Source organism: Acanthisitta chloris, unplaced genomic scaffold, assembly GCF_000695815.1.
Source record: "Acanthisitta chloris isolate BGI_N310 unplaced genomic scaffold, ASM69581v1 scaffold14467, whole genome shotgun sequence".
Classification (NCBI taxonomy): Eukaryota; Metazoa; Chordata; class Aves; order Passeriformes; family Acanthisittidae; genus Acanthisitta; species Acanthisitta chloris.
In genome coordinates, this window is record NW_008682276.1 from 1 (window position 1) to 26,052 (window position 26,052).

The window sequence follows — 26,052 nt, forward strand, 5'->3', positions numbered from 1 at the left end:
CACCTGTGCTGGGGCTTGGGGTTGTTCCTCCCCAGAGGCAGGACCTGCAGTTGCCCTTGTTGGATTTCAGTTGGTTCTGCTCTGCCTGAATGATGAAAGATTTTAGAATGGCTTTGCCATAATAAAGTACTAAACAGGTTGATGCCTTCGTTGGGAAAAGGGAGGATTAAGGCAGGATATGGTAAATGTCTGCAAAATTGTGCATGATATAGATATAGTGGACAGGGCTTGATGATCCATTTTTTTCACAACCAAAGACATAGAGGCAACTAATTTAATTACCAGACATCCTGATAAACAAACAAAAAGGAAACTCTTTTTCAAATAAGGCATAATTAAATTGTGAGGTGCATTGCCACAGGATGCAGCAGAGGCTATCAGGATAAATGGGCTCAGAGGAGATTAGATAAATCCATAGAGGATAGATCCATTGGTGGCTATGGAAAATGATGGTCTAGATTAAACTTCCATCTCAGGAAGTCCCTTAAGTGCTGGTTGTGGGAAGTTGAAAAGGTGTTCTGGGCAATCTACATGTTTGCCCTGTTTCCAGCAACATCCATTCTGGGCAGAGCTGGTACCAGCGTACTGGGGTGACAGATCTTTGCTGGATTCATCAGAATCATAGAATCATATAATTTAGGGGTTGGAATCATAGGAGAGTGGCTGTGTTGAGAAAAGCAAAACCTGCTTAATTAGCAATGACTTCCTCTTACTCTGAATAGTTTTCACACAGGTCTTCTGCAAAGGAAACCTCACTAACCTTGGATCTGCTGCTGTCATCTTTAATTTTTATTTCAGTCAGAGCTTTCCCAGCCCTGCTGTGCTTCGTGCATTTGTTGGTTATCAGCATGCTAGCACAGTGGTGCGTGAGGCTGTTGTACTTGCCAGTGCTGCCACCTGGGCTGCATCTGCAGTAGGAAACTAAACAGTGCCAGGACAAAGGCCCAACAAATAGGAATCTGCTCTTTGTAATACTGCTCAGAGAGGTCTCAGTCTTAAGCTTGACCAACTAATGTTCACTGTCCCAAGTAATTCCCAAGTTTGACTAGGGAATTAGCATGGGCAAGGGACCACTGCCCGTCACAGTTTGGATGGAGCCAAACTTCTTGAAGATATGGCTAGACCACCCCAGTTGGCCTGATGTCCAGAGGAGGAGCCTTCACCAGGCCTGATGTACTACATAGATGTTGTAATTTTGATTGTATGTCACCTCTTGAGGGCTGGGTGAGGATAGGAATAGGTTTGTGATTTTGACCACTTGGGGAAGGTCCAAACCATAGAATCATAGGATCATCAGGGTTGGAGGAGATTTCTTAAGATCATCAAGTCCAACCATTAACCTGTCATTGCTGGAACCCCTAACCCAGATCCTGCAGTGCCACTTCAGACACCTCTGAAACACCTCCAGGGATGGTGACTGCACCACCTCCCTGGGCAATATCCCAGTGCTGAACACCCTCACAGGAGAGAGAGAGACCATCCCACACCTCTCTCCAGCCCTGGCAGGAGTTGCAGAGAGCCAGGAGGTCACCCCTGAGCCTCTTCTCCAGGCTGACCAACCCAACTCCCTCAGCCCTTGCCCATGTGCTCTGCCCTTTGCTGCCCTCGTTGCCCTTGGCTGGACTCGCTCAGTGCCTCAATGGCCTTTGGGCAGTGAGTGCCCAAAGCTGAGCACAGCACTGAGCTGGGACCTCCCCAGTGCCCAGTGCAGGGGGATGATCAAACCAATCCAATTTGCTGTCTCCCAGGAGCAGTGAGAGGTCTGTAACAGCCCCAAGGTGTGCAGCCATTTGGTCATTCTCAGTTCTCTGTTGTCATGTCACACCCTGAGCAGACTGGAGTATCTTGGCTAGGGTCAAAGACCCCCTGCAGGAAATGCTTTGATTGCATAGCAGTTTAGTGGACTTTGAGGTACAGGAGATATCTTTTCTAGGTCTCTGAGTTTCTCTAGTCTGGAGGAGGCCATTTCATTTTCTCAGCTCATGGATCCCATATTTGTACTCTGGGCACATTTGATGCTCCATAATTATGTGATCGAATGAAATTGCAGCTGCAGTTTTAATTCAGACATTTTAAGGCCTGTGTTTTCTTTCATCTGTTGTCAGACTTAATATACCAGATGCTATGTAAGACAGAAGTAAAAGAGCATCTACCACAGGGAGTTTGCAGGCTGAGAGAAAAGCAGGTGAGAGGACCAGAGCAGGCCAAGAATAAATAAATTAAAATCCAGTGAACCAAGTTCAACATCAGTTCTGGTTCATTTTTACTCCCATATTGTGATGGAGAAGACAGTTAATTGATTATAAGTCTTGCTGATTTGAACCTTGTAAAGTATGTGAGCAACAAGTCCACTGAGACTGGGGCTGTTTGGTGGGCGGATGGGTGATGGGAGAAGCACAGTTAGGAGCTGGGAACACCATGCCTGGTTCTGAAGGGTAGAACCTGTACATAATAAATAAGGCCAACTCAGAGGCATAGCTTGATGCAAGAGAATTCAAACTGATAGGTAGGCGCAGAGAGTAGACTGAGAGGTTCAAACCACGGTGATAAGGTCTGAGGGATGGGCAAAGTGACTATTCATGCCTGCCGCAGTGCACACCTTGCCCAGATTTGGCCCATGCCAACCAGCACTTCCCTCATGTCCTCAGCAGGGTAGGGAACAGCACACGCCTCTCCTGGCAGACACTGAGCTTGTTCTGAGGGCCAAAGCTGTGCCGTGTCAGCTCCATCTCAGGTCTGTGCGCGGAGGAGCTTCGGGGCTGAACGCGCCGTCTGGATCTGTCGAGCTGGTTCCAGCTCAGCTGTGTCTCCTGCCGTTTCCAAGCTTGAGCCTGGAGAACCTGAGCTGTGAAAGGTTCCTATCACAGTTTGGGGTGTCGTCTGGGTGATGTCGCACTGGAGTGCATGACAGATCCATCATGTTTCTGAGAGAGAAAATGAGACACTAGATGCACAAGATAGTTTGTGCTCTCCTCTTTTTTCATAATGTAGCATCATTTTGCTATACCGTCTGCGTTCACAGAAGGAAACCTCTCTGCACTTTGAGAGCCTTTCGTTTCTTGTCGCTATTTTGAGCCCTGTTGAGAGTGAATACTTTCCCCAGCACTGTTGAGCTCCAGTTTCAGAAGCAGGTGTTTGCTTCCTCTTTAGACCAGTCTGTGGCACAGTAGTTTGAGTATTGCTAAGTGTCCCATGTCTCTGAACTGTGTGTCCCACACATTGCTTAAAAGCTTACATGGTAAATCATCCTATTTTCATAATCTCATCTCTGTTTGCAATTCATTGCCCATCAAAGCTTTCCATGCTAAGAGGACCATTTGTTTCTGTGTCCACTGGTGTAGAATGTTCTACCAGTCGATGGCAAAGGGCAAGCTGAAGTACTGTGGACACATGAGACAGAGAAGGGGAATGGCATGAAATGAATGCAGTTTGTGCCACTTGCATTCCACAAGGTGTGGGAATTCTGTGGCAGTCTGCCTGGCTTCGTTACCATGAGCTCTGAAGGTTGCTGCTGTGCTCGTGAAGGAAGGACACGCTTTTCATTCCTATGGTCAATAATAAATGGGGTAGTTCCTGGGAAGAAGAGGTAGAGTGAATAAACAAAGACCATGTGTGTCTGTTCCTGGAGGGATAATATGAGTTGAAGTACAGTTCAGCCTCGTAAAAAGATTATCTTTGTAATACTACAGGAGCCACTGAGACTTGGGATTAATTTGTACTTCCTAAGTGCAGAATACAAAACCTGAATCTCTTGAAGGGCTGGAGGAACTGGCAGGAGCCTTTTGAAAAGACAATCTAAGTCCTGAATTAGTGATGTGAATAGGTGTAGGCATGAAGTATAAACCAGAAGTCCTTATGCTTGGGAAGTAAACTGATAGCTGAGAGCTACTCATGCAGATTCATAAACCTAAGGGAATCACAAAGGAATTCTGAGCTCCTTTGAAATCTTTGCAGCTGACCCTACTGAAAACAGAACACTGCAGCATGGAAGTTCTCTCTTTGTGCTCTCTGGAGGCTCTTCTAGGCAACAGCCTCACGGACACGGACAAATGCATTCATGTAGGATAGCAAGAGAGAAATTAATTCTAACCCCAGTTCTACTGCAAAATTGAGACAAAAAGAGATTAAATGACTTGTCCAAATCTGCACAGGAACTCTTATGGCAAAGTCAGAATCTGACTCAGGGATTCTGTTGCATGACCTTTCCCTTTGATTTTGAAAGGCATTTTAATTTCCTCTTTTTCATTTCTCAGACTCTTCAGACCCACAGGTGTTTAGTAATGTTTATCCTACTCCTAAGATTTTAGTCTAGTCTTGGGTAGAGCTTTTTATATGATTCTAATTTCTTCCAAGGGAGAAATAATGTTCTGCATTTGTTCTGTGTTTTGGAATGTATGCAGGATAGACCTTTGGAATGAATTAACAGCTGCTTTTTCAAAAGTACAAAACTACTGTTCCAATGCAAATCTTCTTTATCCTGAAGTGAGCAGTAAGATCTCCTAGTTACTTCCAAGAATGTAAAGGGTCCTTCGGAATACTCTTGTTATCCCTTCCCTTTGATTCCCACATTAGAGGACAGGCAAATGAGTTACACAGTATAGGCAGATCATGTGAGCAAAGTCTCCATGGAAACTGCCTAATTTGTGCTTTTATTTAATTAGAGTTGTCCATTACCTCTCCAAGTGAAATTTAATTTGAATTCATGTGCCAGTCATTTTTTAATTGTGTATGACTTTTTACCCATCACTTACCCAGAGCTCTCCTCGCTGTGTTTTAGTAGAGTGAGTTTATTTAACAACTGAGTTTATAAACAAGATGTTTATTTGACAGCTTAGCTTATCCAACATCCTTCACATCCTTGGGACTCATTTTCTATGCAGTATCTGTGCCATACTACCCATTGTTATCAATTCCATAGCCTTAACCTCGGCAGCAATTGCTGGAGAGATGCACATGAGTGTGTTCACTCATTTTGCTTGCTGTGAGATAATTGAGGGGAAATCAGAGTACAAATGAAAAGTGTAACCAAGAACTGCTCGAGATGCAGGTGTTTGCTGAGTGGAGCAGGGAAGCAGGCAGAGCAGTGGCTGTGGTAAGCTCCACCACAAAGCCAGCAGGTCTGAGGCAGACAGCGCGGTGCTCCGAAGGAAAGTCAGAGTCAGTTCAGACTTGCAGGAACGTCTGCCCGAGGATATGGGGAGCATGACCTGCTGTGAGCTTAGTCACAAGTCGTCAGTCCTGGGCTGCACCACAAGAACATAGTCTGCAATCCCTGATTTCGTCTCTCTCTGAAGAGCTGCTGGTTGAACATACAGTGACAGGCTTTGCAGTGCTCCATTATTTTGCTGCTCTGCTGAGCTGTCTGTGCTTGGAACACACAGGCTGTATGTACTCAATATTTCCACTCTGAAGGAGGCAGCTCTGGAAAGGATCTGAGCAGGGTAACTTAGAGCTGCACCGAGGCAGTTCAGCTGTTTGTCCCTTGCTGCACTCACACAGACGTACACAGCACCCGAGTGCAGGTACTTTTCCAGACTTAGAGAAGTTCTCTCTGGCACAAAAGTAAATTTTATTGATAGGAGAAAGTCCAGAGCATTATCAGAGTTCAGAATGGCAGAATCTAAATGGTTGTGTCTAAAAGGTAATCAAAGCGGCCTGAGAATCACGACTGGGAAGTGCTAAAGGGGCTGACAATAAGGATTCTGCTGGAATAAGCACATGAAGGCTCAAAGATGGTGGAATTCAGTGTGTGTAAGAAAAGCTGAAAAGCATAATGTAAAAGATGTTATTAAAAAAGGCATTTATGAATGTTACGACACTAGTGAACACTAGAGCGAGTGGCAAGGAGGGACAGACACTGCAGGTAGCAGCAGCTCAGCAGCTGCATGGTAACAGCTATCACTGAGGGGATGTGAAAACGAGCAGAGTGTGTGTGTGAGAGTCATTAAATAGCTACTTTGTTTCTGTCTTTGCAGAAGAAGAGGGTGGCGAACTGCTCAAGTCGGGCTTCAGTTTTCCAGGGACGCCAGAGGAGGAGCTAGGTACAGACCCATCTCTCAGCTAACTGGTACTCGTGCGTCCCGATGCTGGGCCAGCCCACAGGGGCTGGGCCAGGACAGAGGTGCTGGGTCAGCCCAGAGGTGTTGGACCAACTCAGAGGTGCTGGGTCAGCCCAGAGGTGTTGGGCCAGCTGAGAGGTGCTGGACCAGCCCAGAGGGGCTGGATCAGCTGAGAGACGCTGGGTCAGCCCAGAGGTGTTGGGTCAGCCCAGAGGTGCTGGGTCAGCCCAGAGGGGCTGGGTCAGCTCAGAGGTGCTGGGTCAGCTCAGACCAACTCAGAGGTGCTGGGTCAGCCCAGAGGTGTTGGGCCAGCTGAGAGGTGCTGGACCAGCCCAGAGGGGCTGGATCAGCTGAGAGACGCTGGGTCAGCCCAGAGGTGTTGGGTCAGCCCAGAGGTGCTGGGTCAGCCCAGAGGGGCTGGGTCAGCTCAGAGGTGCTGGGTCAGCTCAGAGGTGCTGGGCCAGCTCAGAGGTGCTGGGTCAGCTCAGAGTTGCTGGGTCAGCTCAGAGGTGCTGGGCTGGCTGAGAGGTGCTGGCCCAGCCTGCCCCGGCCAGAGCCCACACCAGGCACGGCCCCAGTGCTGGCACTGCCAGGACCAAAGTCCTCTCAGGTGAGTCCTGCTGGGAGTTTGGCACCTGCTCTGTAAGGTTAGAGGATGGAAAGCAAAACCCATCAGATTTGGTTAACCCCCAGGCAACCAAGGATTCAAAAGAAGGTGCTCAAGGACATGACCAGCCTTCCTTCTTTGGTCTTTGTCTCAGACAGTTTCTGCCTTAATCAAAGTAGTGTGAGAGGGAAGATGTGGTTAAACGTGAGGATCCCCAGGAGTCTGACAGGTGGATCCTATGGAGGAGTCATGGAATGAGCAAATCTCTCAGCCTTCTTGGGCATTTGGAGGTTTTTCACCCTGCTGTCCCATTTCACAGCACACAGGGAGGAGCTCAGACACCCTGGGTTGGAATTCATCTCATCTAAGAGTTAGAAAGTCATTCAGATGTCGATGTCTAAACTTGATCTTTGGACTTCCTTCAGAGTCAATGAGGAGTAATAGACTTTTATAGGACGTAGCAGGTTTGGCCTACTTTATAAGCTTAATGTAGAGTGGGGTAACTAATGCCCTAGAAGTATATCAGAATTGTTCTCCTTCCCGTTTGGCTGAGAAAGAACTTCACGGCTTCGCAAGTCAGAGCCAATGAGGTATAAGTCAAGGGTATTAAATGGCAGGTGTCTGTGGTAAGAAGCCTCATATGAAACAGCTAATCAAAGACTAACACAAAGATATGCACTAGCTGATTAGTCATCCAGCACCCAGATTAGGAAGAAGATGGGAGATTAGACAACAGAAATAAGAAATGGGAAAGTAAAATAAGAAAAAATTCACAGCTAGACTACAAAGCAATTCAGCTGCCTTCAAAAACTTATCTATTTATGGCCAAAGGACTGAAAAAAATATGGAAAAGCAAGGAAAGATCTGTCCTTGCTCCTAAATATATGTGTCCTTACTGGAGTCCTCTGAAATAAGTCCCAAAGATCACTACGTGGAAAGAAGTGAGTGGCTTTGATATTTTCAGAAGGAAATCCTGTCCTGTCTCAACTGCCAAACAGTAGTGGCCAAAAGAGATGAATATCCCCAGGAATGTAAAAACTCAGGGTGTCCCATTCTCTCTTAGAGAGAATCACTGAAATTGGGAAGACTTTCAGGAAATTTGTGGGACAGTCAGTTGAGTTGTGTGTGGACAAGCTCTGCAGTTACAGCTGTGCTGGTGTGTTACACCTCCACAGATGGATGGGACACACCTGTCTGTCTGTCTGTCTTTCCCCCAGTGTTGTGTTCCAGCTGCGAACTATTACACCTTTCTCAGTCTCCAATTTTTCTTGCTGTTGCACATGTGTAAAGTGAGATATTCGTTGGAGAGGAATCTGGGTGGATGCTCTGATCACTGGGCTGTGGAAATGGGCTCAGCCCCTCTGTGTACACCTAACCTAAGGACTGTGTTGTTATTCCCTGTGAACAGCCTCAACCTGAAGGACTGCTGAGCCCTTCATTCCTGAAGAAACCAGACAGGGCTTTCCTTGGGAAGTCAAACAACAGCCCCAAGTCAAAGCAGCCAGGGTGATATCTGTGAGGCAGCTCTAACTGCAGAGCCTTTGTTATTCCAGGCTGTCACTGCCCCAGGGAGCTCCAGGCTAGAATCTCTCTGGTACTGGAAGTCTCTGGCTCCAGGCTCTTATTTGCAAAGTGAGTTTAGTATTTCCTAGTGATGTTTTGGGGCTTTGGTGGGGATTAATTAATGTTTGCACAGTATCTCACCAGAGTGAAAATGCTGAGTAGTCAGTAACTAATATTGTTAATAAAACGATCCACTGCCTTAATTGGGAAAAGGTGTCAAGGGATGGGACTGATACCAACTCTTCTATGCTATTGATTCTATAAAATGCCTCATTAGTTAAACCAGGCAGAAATGCAATGGATTCCTTCAGAAAAAGATTCTCCAAGCACTCATAGTCTGTTCTCGAGAACAATATTTCATGGCTCTGCACCATTTATTTGTTAGCAGAGTTCAGAGTGGTGAGTGTTATGGTTACAAGAAGAGCAGAGCAACGAGGCTGGTGAAGGGACTGGAGCACAAGTCAAGACTCAAGCTCTGCTGGGGGGGGTTAGGTTGGATATTAGGAAGAGATTTTTTCCAGAGAGAGTGCTCAGGCATTGGGATGTGCTGCCCAGGGAGGTGGTGGATTCCCCATCCCTGGAGGTTTTCAAGCTGAGACTGGATGTGGCACTTAGTGCCATGGGCTAGTGACCACGGGAGGGTTGGACTCGATGATCTTGGAGGTCTTTTCCAACCTGAATGATTCTACGATTCTATGATTCTAAGATTCATACTCAACCAAAATTCCTGTTCTTTTCATGAGGAACATCTCAAAGCAGCAGCCTGATAAAGGCAGCAGGGCATAGTGGTGGGAGCAAGAGTCTGAGAGGTGTGATCCCAGGCAGCTCCCTGCAAGTCTCATGGAAACTGGAGTTCTTCCAGTTCCAAGCCTCCTTCTAGGTGGAGCTTATGTTGTCTGAACAATGTTAATGTATTAGAAAAGAACCATTTTATGAAACTGTTCTTGCTTATGGTGTCTAGAGAGTTCTCACACTCTTATTCCCTTTAGGCCTGTAAAGAGTAAGGAAACATTTTGCTTTGGGTGTGAGAAGCAAACAGCACAGTCTCAACTGCACTGTTTGCTTCTCACACCCTCTCACAAGAGGCACAGAAAAAGTTACATGTTTGAATGCCATCCAAATACCAAAAGAAAATGACCAGGGAAGATGGGATGAACTCTTTAAAGATATATATTTCAATTGGTAGCACATGCATAAAGTAAAGAGGCAAAAACAGATTGCCAAAAAAGTATTTCAACTCCTTTTCATAGATAAGGATTACATTTATTTACCACAAGTTTAACACTTAGCAGCTTCTAATGTCAAGCCAAGAAAGAGAACCTGCACTAAAGGCTTTTTGTTTCAGTAAATTGCTGGTTTCCCTTCAGGATCTGCTACTGAGTTGCTGCTAAGGAAAAGGTTGAAACCTGTAAAACAGGTTTCAGTTACTAATAATGCTCTTAAGCTGCCCTGATAGCAAAGGAAGCTGTAAGGGAGTTTAAGGGCAGGTTACAAAAATGTGTTTCCATTTCACAGCTGATGCAGTTCTGCTTTTGAGTAATTGGTGAGGTTCAAGTGTCAGACAGTAACTCATAGTTATTCAATCACTGCTGATTGCATGATCATGCCTTTATGACCTGATGGGTTGGAATAAAGAAAGGATATAGCTACTCTTGAAAGAAAAACATAAATAAAGGCCTGACTTTCCAGTCTGTCTGTCCTTCTACCACAATATCCAGCCTTGCTCAGTGCAGTCAGTGTCTGAACACTGTGCACTTTGCAAGGGTTTCGGCTTCACGTACCAGGAATTACAGGAGATTTTCCCAAGGACAGAGAATCATAGAGTCGTAGAACTGTCAAGGTTGGAGGAAACCTCTAAGATCACCAAGTCCAACCATTAACCTGTCACTGCTGGAACCCCTAACCCAGATCCTGCAGTGCCACATCAGACACCTCTGAAACACCTCCAGGGATGGTGACTGCACCACCTCCCTGGGCAATATCCCAGTGCTGAACACCACAACAGGGAAAGCATTTCTCCTCACACCCAATCTGACTCTGCCCTGGCTCAAAAGAGAAGGGGTTGTCAGTGAGCTCTTGGCTCTCTTTTGTGCCTCATTCATGCCTCACTCCACCTTCTCCCAGAGCATCCAGGGATGGTGATATATCTGTGGACTTTGAGTGGAGCTGGTAGGACTTCAGTCAGACTCAAAGCTTGGCCCTGCAGATTGAACTGCTGCAGTGACAACTCATCCCTGTAAGTACAGGCACAGTAGCAAACACTGTTGTAAATTCCTATATGGGATTATCCCAGAGACTGAATCATAGAATGATAGAATCAACCGGGTTGGAAAACACCTCCAAGGTTATCTAGTCCAACCCTGCTGTGGTCACTAGCCCATGGCACTAAGTGCCACATCCAGTCTCAGCTTGAAAACCTCCAGGGATGGGGAATCCACCACCTCCCTGGGCAGCACATTCCAATGCCTGAGCACTCTCTCTGGAAAAAATCTCTTCCTGATATCCAACCTAACCCTCCCCTGGCAGAGCTTGAGTCTGTGCCCTCTTGTCCTGCTGCTGTTGCCTGGGAGAAGAGACCAACCCCCACCTGACTCCAACCTCCTGTCAGGGAGTTGCAGAGGGTGAGAAGGTCTCCCCTGAGCCTCCTCTTCTCCAGGCTGAACACCCCCAGCTCCCTCAGCCTCTCCTCATGCCACTTGTGCTCCAGACCCTTCCCCAGCCTCGGTGCTCTGCTCTGGACAAATGTTTCCCTGGTTTCTGGCACTACCCCTCAGAGGCACCAAAGCTGCTTTTCTTCTTGTGCCATGGGGAACTGAGGTATCCACAAAGGCTGGTTGCAACCTGGTGAGGTGAGTGCCCTCTCCATGGGACTGGCATCACTTCCCATGGCCTTATCCTGCACCATGCAAAGAATTCATGGCTGGACAGGAACAATTGGATGCAGATTTCCCACGTTAGTCCTCTGTCTTCTTATCGTTTCTATCAGCTTTTATCTATCCCTCTCTATCATATCAGAGCTGTCTGTCTGTCGTGTAATCAGAATATGTAGGCAGGAGGCTTGGTGTGGCTACAAAAATGTCTTCTACACTTACAGAAGATTTTAAATGTGAGGTACCCAGATATGCCTGTGTCACCCTGCTATTAGCTCATTGTGACTAGATGAACAGATACTGAAAAAAATAGCCTTTTTATTGCTGTTATTCCTTCGTATCTCTGAATAATTCCACTTCATATCCTTCGTCTCTCTGCACCCAGAAACAAGTGTAGAAGCTTACTGATGTGATGATCAAGACTGCAGAAAATGTTAATGAAATAGTAGGAAATGCTTTTTGGGATATAAATTTTGAACTTTAAATTCCTTTTAGTTATGCTTGAGAGCTTATTCTGTGGATTACTTTTGGCCACAGAACAAAATCATATCACGTGGCTTGAGCATCATGCAGAAACTTGCTCAGCACCCTGCATTTTAATTGCATGCTGTTGGCAACCACCACTAACAATCTGCAGACCAGAAGCTATTCCTAACCATTAAATGCCTCATCATGTCAGATAACTGTAAAACTCCCATTAGGCCCAAGGTCAATCCACAAACAGGAAAAGATATTTGTAAGGATGTAAGATTAATCAAATAGGATCTTTGTTATGAATTATTCATCCATTTCTACTACAGAGTACTGAGGGGGTTGTGAATGCATAAACAAACATCTCTTTTCTAAATGGTTTAGAATCATAGATTCATAGGATTTAGGGGTTGGGATGGACCTTACAGATCACCCAGCCCCAACCCCTGCCCGGGGCAGGGACACCTCCCACCAGAGCAGGTTGCTCAAGGCTTTAGCCAACCTGGTTCTGTGACATATTGCTGATATGATCCTGGCATTTCCTGTTGAGGTCAGTTGTTGCCTTTCATTGTGAATTTCCTGTGGCAGCTTCATTTGGTTTTTCCAGCTTTTTACAGAGTCATTTCTCTTCCTTTAAAAGAAACAAACCCAGACACCAACATATTAGGATTCCCGGTCTCAGACTTGCCCATGGTGAAGGTACTTCCACCACCACCTGGTCCCAGGAGGTCACAGTTTGACCCTTCACGGCCTCATGGAATCTCTGGGTGCCAGTTGTTGTGGGGAAAGGCAACTAATGCTCACAGTGCTTCTCACAGCCTCAAACCAGAGGCAGGCAGGAAAGACACAGCACCCTGGTTTGAAAAATTCCCAGTCTGGAGGTTGAGGAAAGAGGGAAATTGTCTGCCTGTTACTATGGCAACAGGTTGAAAAGACAACTTGTCACCAGGATGTTGTTTCTTCCTGCACCCCATAGGAAAATCAGGGTGAGTTCTCCTCCATCTCAGTGGGTTGGACTGAGCAGAGAAGTTCACCATACAATGGCAAAGCAGCAAGAGGCAATGCCAAGGGTGCACAGCTGGGAAGATAATGATGAACTCCTAAAAGTAAAGGGAATTCTTGTTTTGGGTCAGGCCAGGGCTAAAACTCCAAACTTTTTCTAGAATCCAAAGGCTGCAAAGAACTGATGCTGAAGCAAACAGAAAATCAAATCAGATTCTGCAGTTCAGACAATTTCAAAGCTGTATTGAGTGTTGGAAAGCAAGAGTAAGGTTGATTTGAAGTAGAAAGGTACTTTACATTGAACAGTCACATGTTCTGTGGCACCAATCAATGCTTCTGAAAATTAATGCTTAGATTTCTTTCCCAGAAAAGCACTCGATAAAATGAGCAAAATCTTTAAAATATATTCATGTTTTAAAGAAATAATAAAGGGCAATTTAGAAGGAATAAATGAGAAATATTTTTGCTTGGGTACAGCAGCATTAGTTCTTGTAGTCCCCTTAATATTGCAGGGGATGGCAAACTTAGCTGTGAATTATTGGGATAAAAACAAGACAAATTCCAAAGGATTCCAGAAACCTTGGAACCATATAATGAATAATCACAGAATCATAGAACCATCAAGGTTGGAGGAGTCCTCTAAGATTGACTCCAACTGTTGACCTGTCACTGCTGGAACCCCTAAACCCTAACCCAGATCCTGCAGTGCCACATCAGACACCTCTGAAACAGCTCCAGGGATGGTGACTGCACCACCTCCCTGGGCAATATCCAGTGCTGAACACCACAACAGGGAAAACATTTCTCCTCACACCCAATCTGACTCTGCCCTGGCTCAGCTCAAGGCCATTCCCTCTCTCCTCTCCCTCAGCCCTGGCAGGACACACATCCCACCCCTCTCTCCAGCCCTGGCAGGAGTTGCAGAGAGCCAGGAGGTCACCCCTGAGCCTCTTCTCCAGGCTGACCAACCCAACTCCCTCAGCCCTTGCCCATGTGCTCTGCCCTTTGCTGCCCTCGTTGCCCTTGGCTGGACTCGCTCAGTGCCTCAATGGCCTTTGGGCCGTGAGAACAAAATGTTACAATTGAACCGAGAAAAATAGTGTAACAAGTTCGTGAGAAGACAGTGCTCATCTACTACTACTTAATGCAGTCCTTGGACAGACACATTTCCAGCTAAACCATTTTATTTATCCATTTTAATGTTTAGTATCTACTTATTAATATACCTGTCTTTCCAATTATTTTTTTTTGTATTAGTTACAGGTTAGACTGTGAGCGTATTTTTTCCACAGTGCATTGCAGTACTGGTTTTACTGGGTTAAGCACTGGTCATTATTTCCAGCAACATTTTTGATCCTCTTTCTCTCCTTGGTACTGACTGGCACAGGAAGAAGCTTGAGTGCTCTAACAGTTGTGCCCAGTCCCTGGAGACAGGAAACCAACCTCTGCTTAGAGCTGGAGAGCAACTCTCTCAGCATCCAGAACTGAAAAAGGAGGGGAAATGTGGGACAGGACACAGCGTAGCAGGGCAAGGGTTGCAATAGCCAGGAAGGGATGCAGAAATCCTTCCATCTGTCAAGGTTAAAGGTTGACTTCTGTCTGTACAATAGTCTCTGAAAAAGAGGAGCTTTAAGGGATTTTCAGGGGGTGGAATTACTGGATTCTCCCTGACAGAACAGCCAGTGTCTTGGTCTCTGCCCACCCCCTGCCCCCAGACTCTGGGCGTTATCTGACTCTCCACTGAAGTCAGTTGAAAGATTCCACTTTGCTCTGATGAAGCTGAAAAAAAGTAATTCCTATGCTGACATAGATTTTTCTCTGTTCCTGTTCCTTTATCTCTTTGTCTGCTTTGGGTTGTGTTTATTTGTGCTCCTGCCTCTCTTCAGCTCTTGGCTCTGACAGTGGCACTTCTATATTTTTAGGCTGATTATCCATAGCAAACACAGGAGCTGCTGGGGGGGAAAAAAGCTTGTATTTTATTCTAAGTATCATTATCTTCAAGATCTACACTAAATTTTCTGTCAAATCTGGATAAATGTATTTTATTTATGTATATTTAAATATATTTTATACCAAAAGATAAAATTCCTTTTTAAAAGATTGAGGAAAAAACATTATCACTGTAGCTTTGTGTCATCTGCAGACTTGCTGGCTGGGGGGGAAAAAAGCTTGTATTTTATTCTAAGTATCATTATCTTCAAGATCTACACTAAATTTTCTGTCAAATCTGGATAAATGTATTTTATTTATGTATATTTAAATATATTTTATACCAAAAGATAAAATTCCTTTTTAAAAGATTGAGGAAAAAACATTATCACTGTAGCTTTGTGTCATCTGCAGACTTGCTGATGGTGCACTTAATTTAATCTGCAAATCATCAGCAAAGATGTTAAAGCACTGACCCCTGGGGAACACCACGAGTGACCAGCACCGTCCGCACCACTCTGTACCAGCTGAGCTGTGCACAGGCTTTTAGCCACTAGCAAAGGCTTGAAAAGCATGTGAGCTTAATTGAATTTGAAGCCAGCACATTTTTCTGTGCATTTCTGGCAAGCTAAGAGTTGGCACATGGGCAGTTAGGCTGGGCTGGTACCACACAGCCGTTCCCTCAGCCACAGCTCAAGTGCTGCTCCCAGCCCTCCGACAGACCTCCAAACAAGGCACAAATGGCTTGCTAAATTTATGTAGTTCAAAGCTCTGAAGATTATTCAAAGATTTTTAAGGCAAAGCAATGGTGTCTAGAGCACAGCACAGGCTTGATGCTCTAAGCAGAGTTCCAACCTAACTGGACCGATAAATTTAGATGATACACGTGTAAGCAGTTTGGGAGTTTATCTAGTTTTAGTTACTCTTTCTGACAGATTTAAGAGGCAACAATTACTTTGGGAGACTTCCCTGTTCTTAATTCGGGTTTAGTAATTTTGATTAAGGTTATGAAGTGACTGTAACAGTTTCTAGCTCCTGTGTTTCAAACAATGAAACTCAGACATTCCATGAGGCATATAAAGCTCTATAAGGCTGTGAAAGCAACGTGCAGAAGATTGTATTTTCTGTATTTCTGTATTTTCTGTATTTCTGCCCTGAGCTAGAATCAGAGAGAGTTATGGAAAAGCTGTTGTTAGATTATCCATTGCACTGCAATCAAATCATCGTGTCTCATACTCTAGGTATGTAACAGGATGCAAATGTTCAAAGCCTTCTGGGCTATGTTTGATGCTGCATGAGGCCTAAAGAAATCCCCAGGGACTAGCAATTCTGTGCTGGGGAACTTAGCTCTTTCTTTCAGTCTGGATCTCTGCCATGCCCTTCCTTCTTGGTGTCTAAACGAACCGGTGAGGCATAGTGCAAGTTTCCTCCATTCATGGATGTGCAAGGCTATGACTGAAGGGCTTGGGGTTGAGTCTCATCATGCTCGCAGTTTGGCAGAAGAACCTTCTTTCACCTCCCTCTGGCTCGTCCCTAGGAGTATTTAAACCGGGAAATCCATAAGCACTTCGGACTAGGTTGCCTGTATTCCAATTTCCTTTTCTGTGCCTTTCACATAGAATCGTAGAATCATCATAGAATCACAGGATTTTAGGGGTTGGAATGGACCTTACAGATAGATCACCCAGCCCCAAGCCCTGCCCTGGGCAGGGACACCTCCCAGCAGAGCAGGTTGCTCAAGGCTCATCCAACCTGGCTGTGAACACTGCCAGGGTTGGGGCAGCCACCACGTTCCAAGAGTTGGTGTCATCTGGTCTAACCTCCCTGCAATGGGCAGGGACATCTTCAACTAGATCAGCCTCTTCCAGTGTTTTCCCACCCCCATTGTAAAACAACTTCTTCCATCTATCTAATCTCATGGGACTGTAAGAACTAATACATTAGTCTCTGTCAGGTGCTTTGGGAACCTTATGGGAAGTACAGACTAGGTAAGTTCAACACATGGTCTGTTATTTTTCCCCTGATAATGTTTGGCAGTCTCCTGGGTTGAGCACCACTAATTACAGGACTGCCTGTATGGCTGAGTTCCAATGCACTGCTCTAATTTACTCCCTTGTCTGTGCTCTTAATTGGGTAATGAACACTGCGTCATTTCAGGGAAACAATTGTATTTCCGTGCTGTAACCACATTTGTGCAAGGTATTATAACCTGCAGAGTACAACAGGCTGAGTAATAAGGTTTTTTTAATGGGAAAATAGCCAAGAATTAAGTAAAAGAAAGTGGCATGAAAAAAAAATGAAGGGGTAAAGGATATATGCACAGCTCCATCAGTTTCATGCCATGATAAACGTGGATGTATATTCAGACCCCTCAATCTATCTCTGACTTCAGTGTGACAGGATTGTGCCGGGGCTGGAGAACACTCTGCTGTTCATCAGTTTAGTGCCACATTCATTTCCAAACACTGTGTGGAGCTGGGTTGAGATTAGGGTGTAATAAACCTTATCTAAGCATCTTTCCCAGTCTGAAATACAGAGCACTCAGGTTATGAGGTTGCTGATGCTAAAGACCTGCCACAAATTGCCTTTGGTACCGAAGGTATCACGCTCCTACACGTGTTAGTTGAATACAATTACACAGCTATGGGTACTGATCTGTCTCGTGGCCGTATCAGGCACTGAGTTCTCACCAGCCTTGGGGATGTGAGTCAGGAGAGCTTTGTCACAGGCTTACAGAGTTCTTGTGCTGTCTCTCCAGGCTGTTTTCCCATGTCCAGCACATGTTCTCTGCCTTCCATTCTGGTCAAGGCCTTCAGCTTCCCTGTACCAAGCACCTGTGTGAGAGTATTTAGATTCTCTAGAGCAAATTTGCAGGAGACCTGTGCTAAGTGGATTCTGTAAACACTTAACACATCTGTCTGATCCTCTGAGGGATTGTCTTGCATCCTATATCTTTGTCTGCCTTTGAAATGTGGCTTAAATAAGCTGAAATTGAAGAGGGAAAGTGAATGAGAAAATCAAATTGAAGTATTTCTGGTGGGTTGATATTTTTTTAATTTTCTCTTTGTAGCATTTGACAGCTGCAAGAAATTGCATGGGAGGGAAAAAAAATCAGAGGCTTAAGTATCAAATCTTTGCTTACAAGCTGCTCTTATTTTGCAGTCATGCTTGTTTAATAACCACAACATGGAGCACATGATTCATAGGGACAAATCATTGAGTGTATAAAAACCCACAGCTTGTACCTGAAGAGATTTGGTTTATCAGGAATAACATAGAGTAGTTAAGTAAATATTTTGTAGTTTGGACATGGAAAGGGAAAAACTGCCTGGTACAGAAGACTTTCCGTGTATGGGAATACAATAATACTTTGGATAATGGATGTTCAAGTGGTATGAAATGCTTATTCATAAACTGCTTAGTGATGTAAAACTTGAGCTTCATTTCAGCTTGTTCATGTTCTTTTTCTCTTTGCTGGTTATTGTTTATATTTATGAAGAGTGAACTTGGGATCCTGAAGCTGAGATTCGTGTAAGAAAATGAAGTTTGTGAGACAAAAATGGCTCCATGGAGAAAGGATACATTTAAGTTAAGATATCCAGCAGTGAAACCACCCAAATAGAGCCCAGACCCATGTAACTTAGTGACTAGCCGTGAAGCTTGAGACATGAATGCTCAATGTCAAATAATAAACTTAATACTTGGATGTGTCCATTAAATTTGAGTAAGTTTACACGATTAGTAGCTGCATAACACTTAGAACTGCTAGCAGACAATTTTGCGAGCAGGAAGGAGGCTGCACTCACCCCATAATTTGCTCCCAGTGAACAATTTTGACCAGTTTTAAAATGGTGAATGACATTTCCTGAATGGTGAGACTTTCCATCAAGCTCATAGAGAAGAAATGTTTAGTCTTGCGATATACTTGGATTTTGCAAGTTGATACTTTAACCAGACACATAACACAGGTTTTATGTGTTCTCATGACAGACCAGCAGTACTCATGGTCGCCTTCTCAGCACTTCAATGAAGAAAGATACTCTCCTGCTCCGAGGAATATGAAAGGATTATCTGGTAGTCGCAATCAACCACAGTTATGTTCAGCTCATACTTGTGGCTTAGCATCCCCTGAAGATTGTGAACACACCCTCGACCATATCCACCATGGGCAGGAGCCACGGCAGTCGTATCTTCTCAGCCCCACGGAGAGTTGCCCACTGGACCACCACCGTTGCTCGCCACGCAGCTCCATCCATTCTGAGTGCATGATGATGCCCATGGTAATGGGCGATCACATGTCAAGTAGCACTTTCCCCAGGATGCACTACAGCTCACATTACGACTCCAGAGACGACTGCGCCATGTCTCACGGGAACCCCAAGATCAACCGTATTCCTGCCAACCTTTTGGACCAATTTGAGAAGCAGCTTCCCCTCCACCGGGACGGGTTTCACACTTTGCAGTACCAGAGGACCTCAACCGCTGCGGAGCAGCGCAGCGAGAGCCCGGGGAGGATACGGCACCTCGTGCATTCCGTCCAGAAACTGTTCACCAAGTCTCATTCTCTGGAAGGATCATCCAAGGGCAATGTCAATGGAACAAAGGGAGACAGCCGAGGGGACGATCATCACCACGGGCACCATTCCAAGCATGGCAAAAGGAGTAAAAGTAAGGAGAGAAAGCCAGAAACCAAGCATAAATCTGGAATGAGTAGCTGGTGGAGCTCTGATGATAACTTGGACAGCGATAGCACGTACCGAACCCCTAGTGTGGTCAATAGGCACCATGCAGATCATATATCCCATTGCTATCCTGAGGCACTCCAGGGGCACTTTGGGGATCTCTCATTGAAGACTTCCAAAAGTAACAATGATGTGAAGTGCTCAGCTTGTGAAGGGCTCCCAATGACCCCAGATAGTAAATACATGAAAAGGAGTTCTTGGTCCACGCTCACAGTAAGTCAGGCTAAAGAAGCTTATCGCAAATCATCCCTGAACTTAGATAAGCCTCTGGTTCATCAGGAAATCAAACCTTCCTTGAGGCCGTGCCATTACCTTCAGGTAAGAGGAAGATTTTCTTAAGGTTTGTACTGAAAAGACCATCACAGTTTATGCCATACTCACTGTAAAACATACCAGGGCAGTCCATGTAGCTCTCAGGGAATTCCTGTGTGGTTCACCTGATGCAAATACTCCATGAAAGGGAGAAAACTCTTAGCTTTTATCTTTGTTGATAGACCACAGATTGCAAACTATCAAACCAGTGTGACATGCATTAGTTTCAGGTCAGTGGATGTGTTTTCAGCTCTGGAGATCACACTGAACACCTTGATAAAACCCATGCATGACACCAAGCAAGGAGCAGATCTGCCAGCAGTCTGGGGGCTAGAAGAAGTGTTGCAAACGCATCTGTGACAGAGTGGTTTTGCAAACAGGCTGTGTGGAATCCTCCTTTGGTGTCCTTCCATCCCTTTTTTTAATCTGTGCTTTTGTAACTAACAGGAGAATGGAGTTACAGCTGTGCCCAATTGTTTGTTGTGATGATGATCACTCACACTTTTCCTTGTCGTTGTTGGGTCACCCAAGAGCATATTGAGCTGAGCCCATTCTATAACAGCATCATTATTAAAAGTTACCTGGGTACTCAGGGAGCTGTTTCAGGCCTGACACTCAGACTACTTGTGGTGGTGTTCAGTACACTTATTTGTCCAAGCAGCGACCAAGAACTCCCCACCTTCTCCTACATTTAAATCTCTGTACCTTCTGCCTGATGCCATTTGCCACCCCAGAGTCATGCTAATGAAGCTGTTTATCATGATGCACAATGATCTGGGTCCTCAAGTGACATGGCCTTAAAAAGTAGCTTCCAAAAGACTATTTTTAGGCATTGACATCATTTACATGGCTTAGGTGCAGCACATCCCATCGCAGGTGACAGTAGCACATCGGGGTGCACAGAGACCTGCCGTGGGAGCAGAGCAGAAAGGAGGGTTTAGCTGGGAGGATAACTTCTTCAGCTAGCTTTGTCACTGGAAGACATGTGGGATGCAAATACTCCTTCAGTTATTTTTACTGAGTACAGCCTGCAGAGCCCACACTGTTCTGAGTACTTTCTCTTCTATTTCTTTTCAAGGAACTTCTCTTGCTCCAGAACTTAAACAGTTAACATGTGGAAATCTCCACTCCACATTTACGAGTTTGGACGTTTTTCGTTTCCTGGGGGCTCTGCAGAAAGCAGCAAACACAGATTAGCAACAGCCACCATAGTTGTGTGCAGAGCTCTCTCCCCTCGGCTGTAGGCACCCAGTAGCACTGAGTCACACCGGGAGAGCCACGTCTGTTCACATGTACACACAGACATCCAGGCTCCAACTTCCCTACTGAAACAGGGACAGTTCCTCATTGCAGACAGGGGAAAAGAAAGCTGCAGCCCTCACAGCATTACCATGCAAATGGATTCCAGTCCAGGCTGGCAGCTATGGTGTTTTGCCATCTCCTAGCACATTCTCATGTATGTAAAACAGCCTGCACTTCCCTGGAAGGTTTTGCTCTAGCTCAGCGAGGCAGAGCTGAGAGGGTGTCATGTGCAGAGACTTCCACTTGTGTCCACAGGTGCAGCTCTCACATGGCAGAGAAGATTAGGTATGGTTAGCTTTTTCCTTACTGTTACAGGCTGCTACACCGACAACTCTGGGGCCTCTGCACCTCTGCTGGATTTTGTGCTTTCGTTCTCTATCATGTTTTAGTTTCTTCTTCTCCCCCTCTTTACATCTTATTTGTCTTTGCTTTCTGTTGGCCTTCTCACTCCCAGCTTACATCAACATCCTCAAGTGGATGTGAAACCCTGAGCTCACAGACTGACTTGGTTGTCACTAAGCTTTAGGTCAGGCCCAGTGACAAGCCTAGGGAGCAGAAAAACACTTCTTTTGCAGGGTCGTTTTCTTATGCTTTGTGCAAGTTGGTTATGACCACAGAAGGGAATTTTCATTCAGTAATTAGGAAGGTTCATCCAGCTAAAAATCTAGGGATGTGAGTTTAAATTTCTGCTGCACAGAGACTTAGTAATCTTGGGTTTAAGCCCCTTTAATAATGGGATAAAACCCATTCCCTATTCACAGGGATCCTATAATGGAAAGCTGTTAAGACTCCAATGCTCAGTTGCTGCCATGAGGAATTTGTCCTTGTGTCCAAAGCAGTAGCACTAGGAGTTCTGTAACAGGAATATTCTCCTTACAAAATATGAAAACAAAACGCGTGTTCTGTCAGATGTGGATGTGTCAGTCAGTCACAGATATCCCCCGGGCTGTGCCTGGCTCGCTCCTGACCCCACCGTGTCGCTGCCAGGAGGAGACGTCTCCCTTGAAGGATGCTGTGCTGTCACACTGTGATCATTAAGACCAGAGATATGTCCCATTACTAGCTCTGCCCTGAACTCTCTCTCTGACCCAGGAAATGTAATTTGTTAATCACTGCACACTTCAGTTATTCTATCTGCAAACCCAAGGAGGGATATTTAACTTTTCTTACAGCAGTGTAAGAGGCATCACTGAGTAATGGTTGGATAAAATAATCATCAGGTTCCGCCACTGAGGAAGGTAGAGAAACATGTCAGGATCCGTAGCCAGGAGAGTTTACTGCCTTGATCCAGAAGAGCTGGCAGTGGAATCCGAGGGATTACCGAGGTGATTATGCAGCAGGAGATTTCCCTGAGGTGCACACGGGAAGAGATTAGCATAAAACCCCAAGGCCCTTCACAGGGTCTCTGTGCTCAAAGTATTACAGTACATGATGTTAAAAGACATTTCTCCTGACTGATCTCAGCTATGTAGTCTTAATTCTTTGCAACATAAAGCTGTGAAATTATAGTCTTTTGATGATCTTATATGTGAATACATAAACATAGCTCAGAATGATAAAAATTATATGTTTATACGTTAATAGTCTCAATTTATAATGCATATATGGCTTGTATTGTATTGCCTGGTTCTGTGAGGATTCACTGTACCAAACTCACTGTTCTATCTCTGGATTTCTTCCTATTATTATTTTTTTCAAGACCTGTACAAAACATTGCTATTTGTGTTTTCCACTGGAGGGTTCTGATACAGAGAGTCCCAAACTGGGAGAGCATGGCAGTGTCTTAGGCCTGTGCTTGAGTCTGTTTTCTGTCTGATGTTTCTGGGCTTCCTTTCTGTCTTGCACCATAATTGCTGAGCTGGTTTTTCCTCCAAACTGAAGAGTGAACAAAGGAATTTTCTTTCTAAGAAGAAAGCTGCTAGCAAACCCTCAGATAACTGGGAGCAGGAGATAGGAAAAGAGTTTTTGAAGGTGTCTGCACATTATATGCTTCAGTCATGTCCTAGAGTTGAAAGTGGGTATTTCTTTAACCTGGGCCATCTCTGAGTCAAGCTCTGGCTCCTCTTTTAGGGCTTCATACTCCCTGCTCCTCCACAGGCAGCTGGGGGATCTCCCTGGACTGGGAGTGTTCTTCTGTCAGAGGTGACTCCGTCAGTGTGCCTCGTTCCAGCACGGGTGGTCAGCTAGTCCTAAAGTGGGTGGCTGAGGAAAACGGGATTAACTGAAATAGGTGATTATTTTTCTCATCTAAGGCTTGGGTCAGATTTGCATCACTCCTGCTGCAGTGGAGGTGGTGAGAAGGGAGAGGGGAAGGGTGGGAAGCCCATTTTGGGGGCTGAGATGTGAACCAGGTGGTCAGCTAGCACCTAAAGAGCCTTTTCTAGCTGTACACAAGCAGCATTTATCAGATCATGTCTTGTGAATGATTAGCACCAGTTCCTGTATATGGGCCTTTAATTTCTCTTTTGAATACAGACAAATTGAGGTACAAATGTGTTTCTGAGCACCAAACACTTCTGCCCTCCAGTCAGCAGGCAGAGCAGCCCAAGCAGGTCACATGAGCAGAGAAGAGCACTTTGGTGTAGTTCTAGCTATAGTGGCTGCTACTGTTTTCTGTGTCGTTTTAATTGTAATGTCAAATATGTTGAGAGAAAGATAAATGAGCTGAGAAATCTCTTCTGTCTTCATCAGCTGCTTTGGCTAATAAGGTTCCACCCATGTGCAGTGCAATGGCTTTGATGTATTCCACTCTGAGTACTAGCAAGGGGCAAAGCTTTGTGACAGGAAAAAATGGATAGGAACTAGATAGCTGTGCTAAAATGATGACTACAAAAGTGCCACTTGCAGCTTCCAGGACTGAAACAACTTTGAATGCCAGTTGAAGAGAAGTAATGCCCACAAAAAAGCCAAAAGACAGGCAGGGGCACAGCGCTGGCTGCCGCCGTGGCTCTGGAGCTCAGCGCTGTGTGCCACGGATTAACATTCCTTCCTCACCCACTGAGGCAGCGAGAGCCGCGGTAAACACCCGGCAAGGTACAGGGAGTGAGTCAGCACTAAAAAAGGAAATAGCGTGTTGTTCTAAAAAAGGCTTCAGCCCACTCCTGTCTCCCTCGTACATGGACGTGCTAGTGCCACCCCCTGCAGCAGTGGCACCGCTAGGCGTGTGGGGAATGATGTCTCTGCTCCGCAGCATAAAGAAAGACACAGCGTTGGGCTTAGGAGAGAAAGAAAAAAGCAGCAGTTTCCACAAGGCTCTCCGCTGGTTTGAGTTTTGCCTACATGGAGAAGAGATTTGAGGAGAAGCGGAGGGATGAATAGGCCTTCAGCCCTCAGGTTTATCCAGGAGCTCTCCTGGGACAGGACAGGTCCCCACAGATGAGACCATTGCCCTTGAGAGGCTTCTTACTGCTTTGCAAGGGTGGATGGATTTGAGCTCAGTGCACTTTTCTCAGCACTTCATCCTTGTGGAACTAGATTGTGTCTGTTTGCTTGACACAAACCCCATCCGTGAGCTGCAGAAAGCACATGCCAGTGGATGAACACTGTGAAGTGAGCCAGAGCTACAGACTCTTGGTACTAGCATCAGAATCACCATCACCCAGGGATCTGAGAGCAGCCACCCTTCAAGAATTAGCTGGGCTGTTTCCACGGCAGGAAAAGCTGTGTGGCCAGCAGGGGAGCTGGGCAGGCTGTGTCCTGCAGCAGCACGAACACTGCTCTACCCTTTGGCTTCCTACAGCCCATTTTGGGCCCGCAGGGATGTCTCAGCTATCCCTATGCTCTCCCAGTCAGGAGTGGAGATGTATGAGACACCTGTAATGCCCAGACAATAAGGAAGGTAGTTCCCTTATGAAGTTAATCTTCCCTTATTAAGCTGATAAGGACAGTTAACTCCCCACAGTCATTCACAGGGTTGGTGTCAGCCTGCAACATCACGTGGAACAGCAAAAAACCATAGAATTTTAGGGGTTAGAATGGAGCTCAGAGCTCACCCAGCCCCAAGCCCTGCCCTGGGCAGGGACACCTCCCAGCAGAGCAGGTTGCTCAAGGCTCATCCAACCTGGCTGTGAACACTGCCAGGGTTGGGGCAGCCACAGCCTCCCTGGGCAACCTGGGACAGGGTCTCACCACCACAACAGGGAAAACTTCTGCCTGATATCTAATTAAATTTCCCCTCCTTCAATTTGTGCCCATTGCCCCTTGTCCTGTCACTGTAGCTCTTAACAAAGAGTCCCACAGCAAAGTCTGGAGAGAATAGCTGGCTTGTCTCAGATTAGCTCCTGCCTTGATGGACAGTGTCAACAGACTTTTGGGAATGCTGCAAGAACATTTTGTGCTTCCAAGCTGTCAAGGAGTTCAAGGAGTAGAGGATGGCATGTGAGAATTAAAGCTGATTATGGAGACTGGCATTGTTAGTGGTGAGGGGGAGTCCCCAGCATTTTCTGCAGAGATTTTTGAATCTCATTGTATAATTCATATTCTTTGAACAATGAATCAGCACATTAGGGAAAAAAATGACCGGAGAAACTAGTCAAAAATCAGTGAATCATAGTATGTTAAGGGGTTGGAATGGAGCTCAGAGCTCACCCAGCCCCAAGCCCTGCCCTGGGCAGGGACACCTCCCACCAGAGCAGGTTGCTCAAGGCTCATCCAACCTGGCTGTGAACACTGCCAGGGTTGGGGTAGCCACAGCCTCCCTGGGCAACCTGGGCCACTGTCTCACCACCAGAACAGGGAAAACTTTTTTCTCACATCCAACCTAAACTTTCCCTGCTTCAGTTTGAACCCCTTGTCCTGTCCCTGCAGTTCCTAACACAGAGTCCCTCTCTGGCTCTTGTAGCCCCTTCAGATATGGAAAAGTTGCTCTGAGGTCTCCACACAACCTTCTCTTCTCCAGGCTGAACAGCCCCAACTCCCTCAGCCTGTGCTCACAGGGAGATGCTCCAGTGCTCTGAGCAACTCTGTGGCCTCCTCTGCACTTGCTCCCACAGTTCCATGTCCTTCTGATGTTGAGGACACCAGAACTGTGTGCAGCATTCCAGGTGGGTCTCACAGAGCAGAGTAGAGGGGATGGTGGTGAGTTGTAGACACAGATTTAGCTACTGAGGGAGCAAACTTCTCTTTTCAGAGACTGAACTCTTCCCTCCTGCAAAAAAACAGACCAACAGGGTCTAGAGTCCACAGCCAGTAAGCAG

At 45.7% G+C, this 26,052-nt stretch overlaps 1 protein-coding gene across 1 annotated transcript in view; it reads left to right on the plus strand.

Moving 5' to 3' along the window:
* Positions 1 to 5,980: 5,980 nt before the first annotated feature.
* Positions 5,981 to 26,052, plus strand: part of DLGAP2 (discs, large (Drosophila) homolog-associated protein 2) — a 60,147-nt gene continuing 40,075 nt past the window's right edge. Inside the window, exons 1-2 of the mRNA XM_009078474.1 lie at positions 5,981 to 6,041; positions 18,492 to 19,561. Coding sequence (XP_009076722.1) covers positions 18,560 to 19,561 — 1,002 coding nt within the window. The 5' untranslated portion in view covers positions 5,981 to 6,041; positions 18,492 to 18,559. The remainder of the gene's footprint in view (positions 6,042 to 18,491; positions 19,562 to 26,052) is intronic.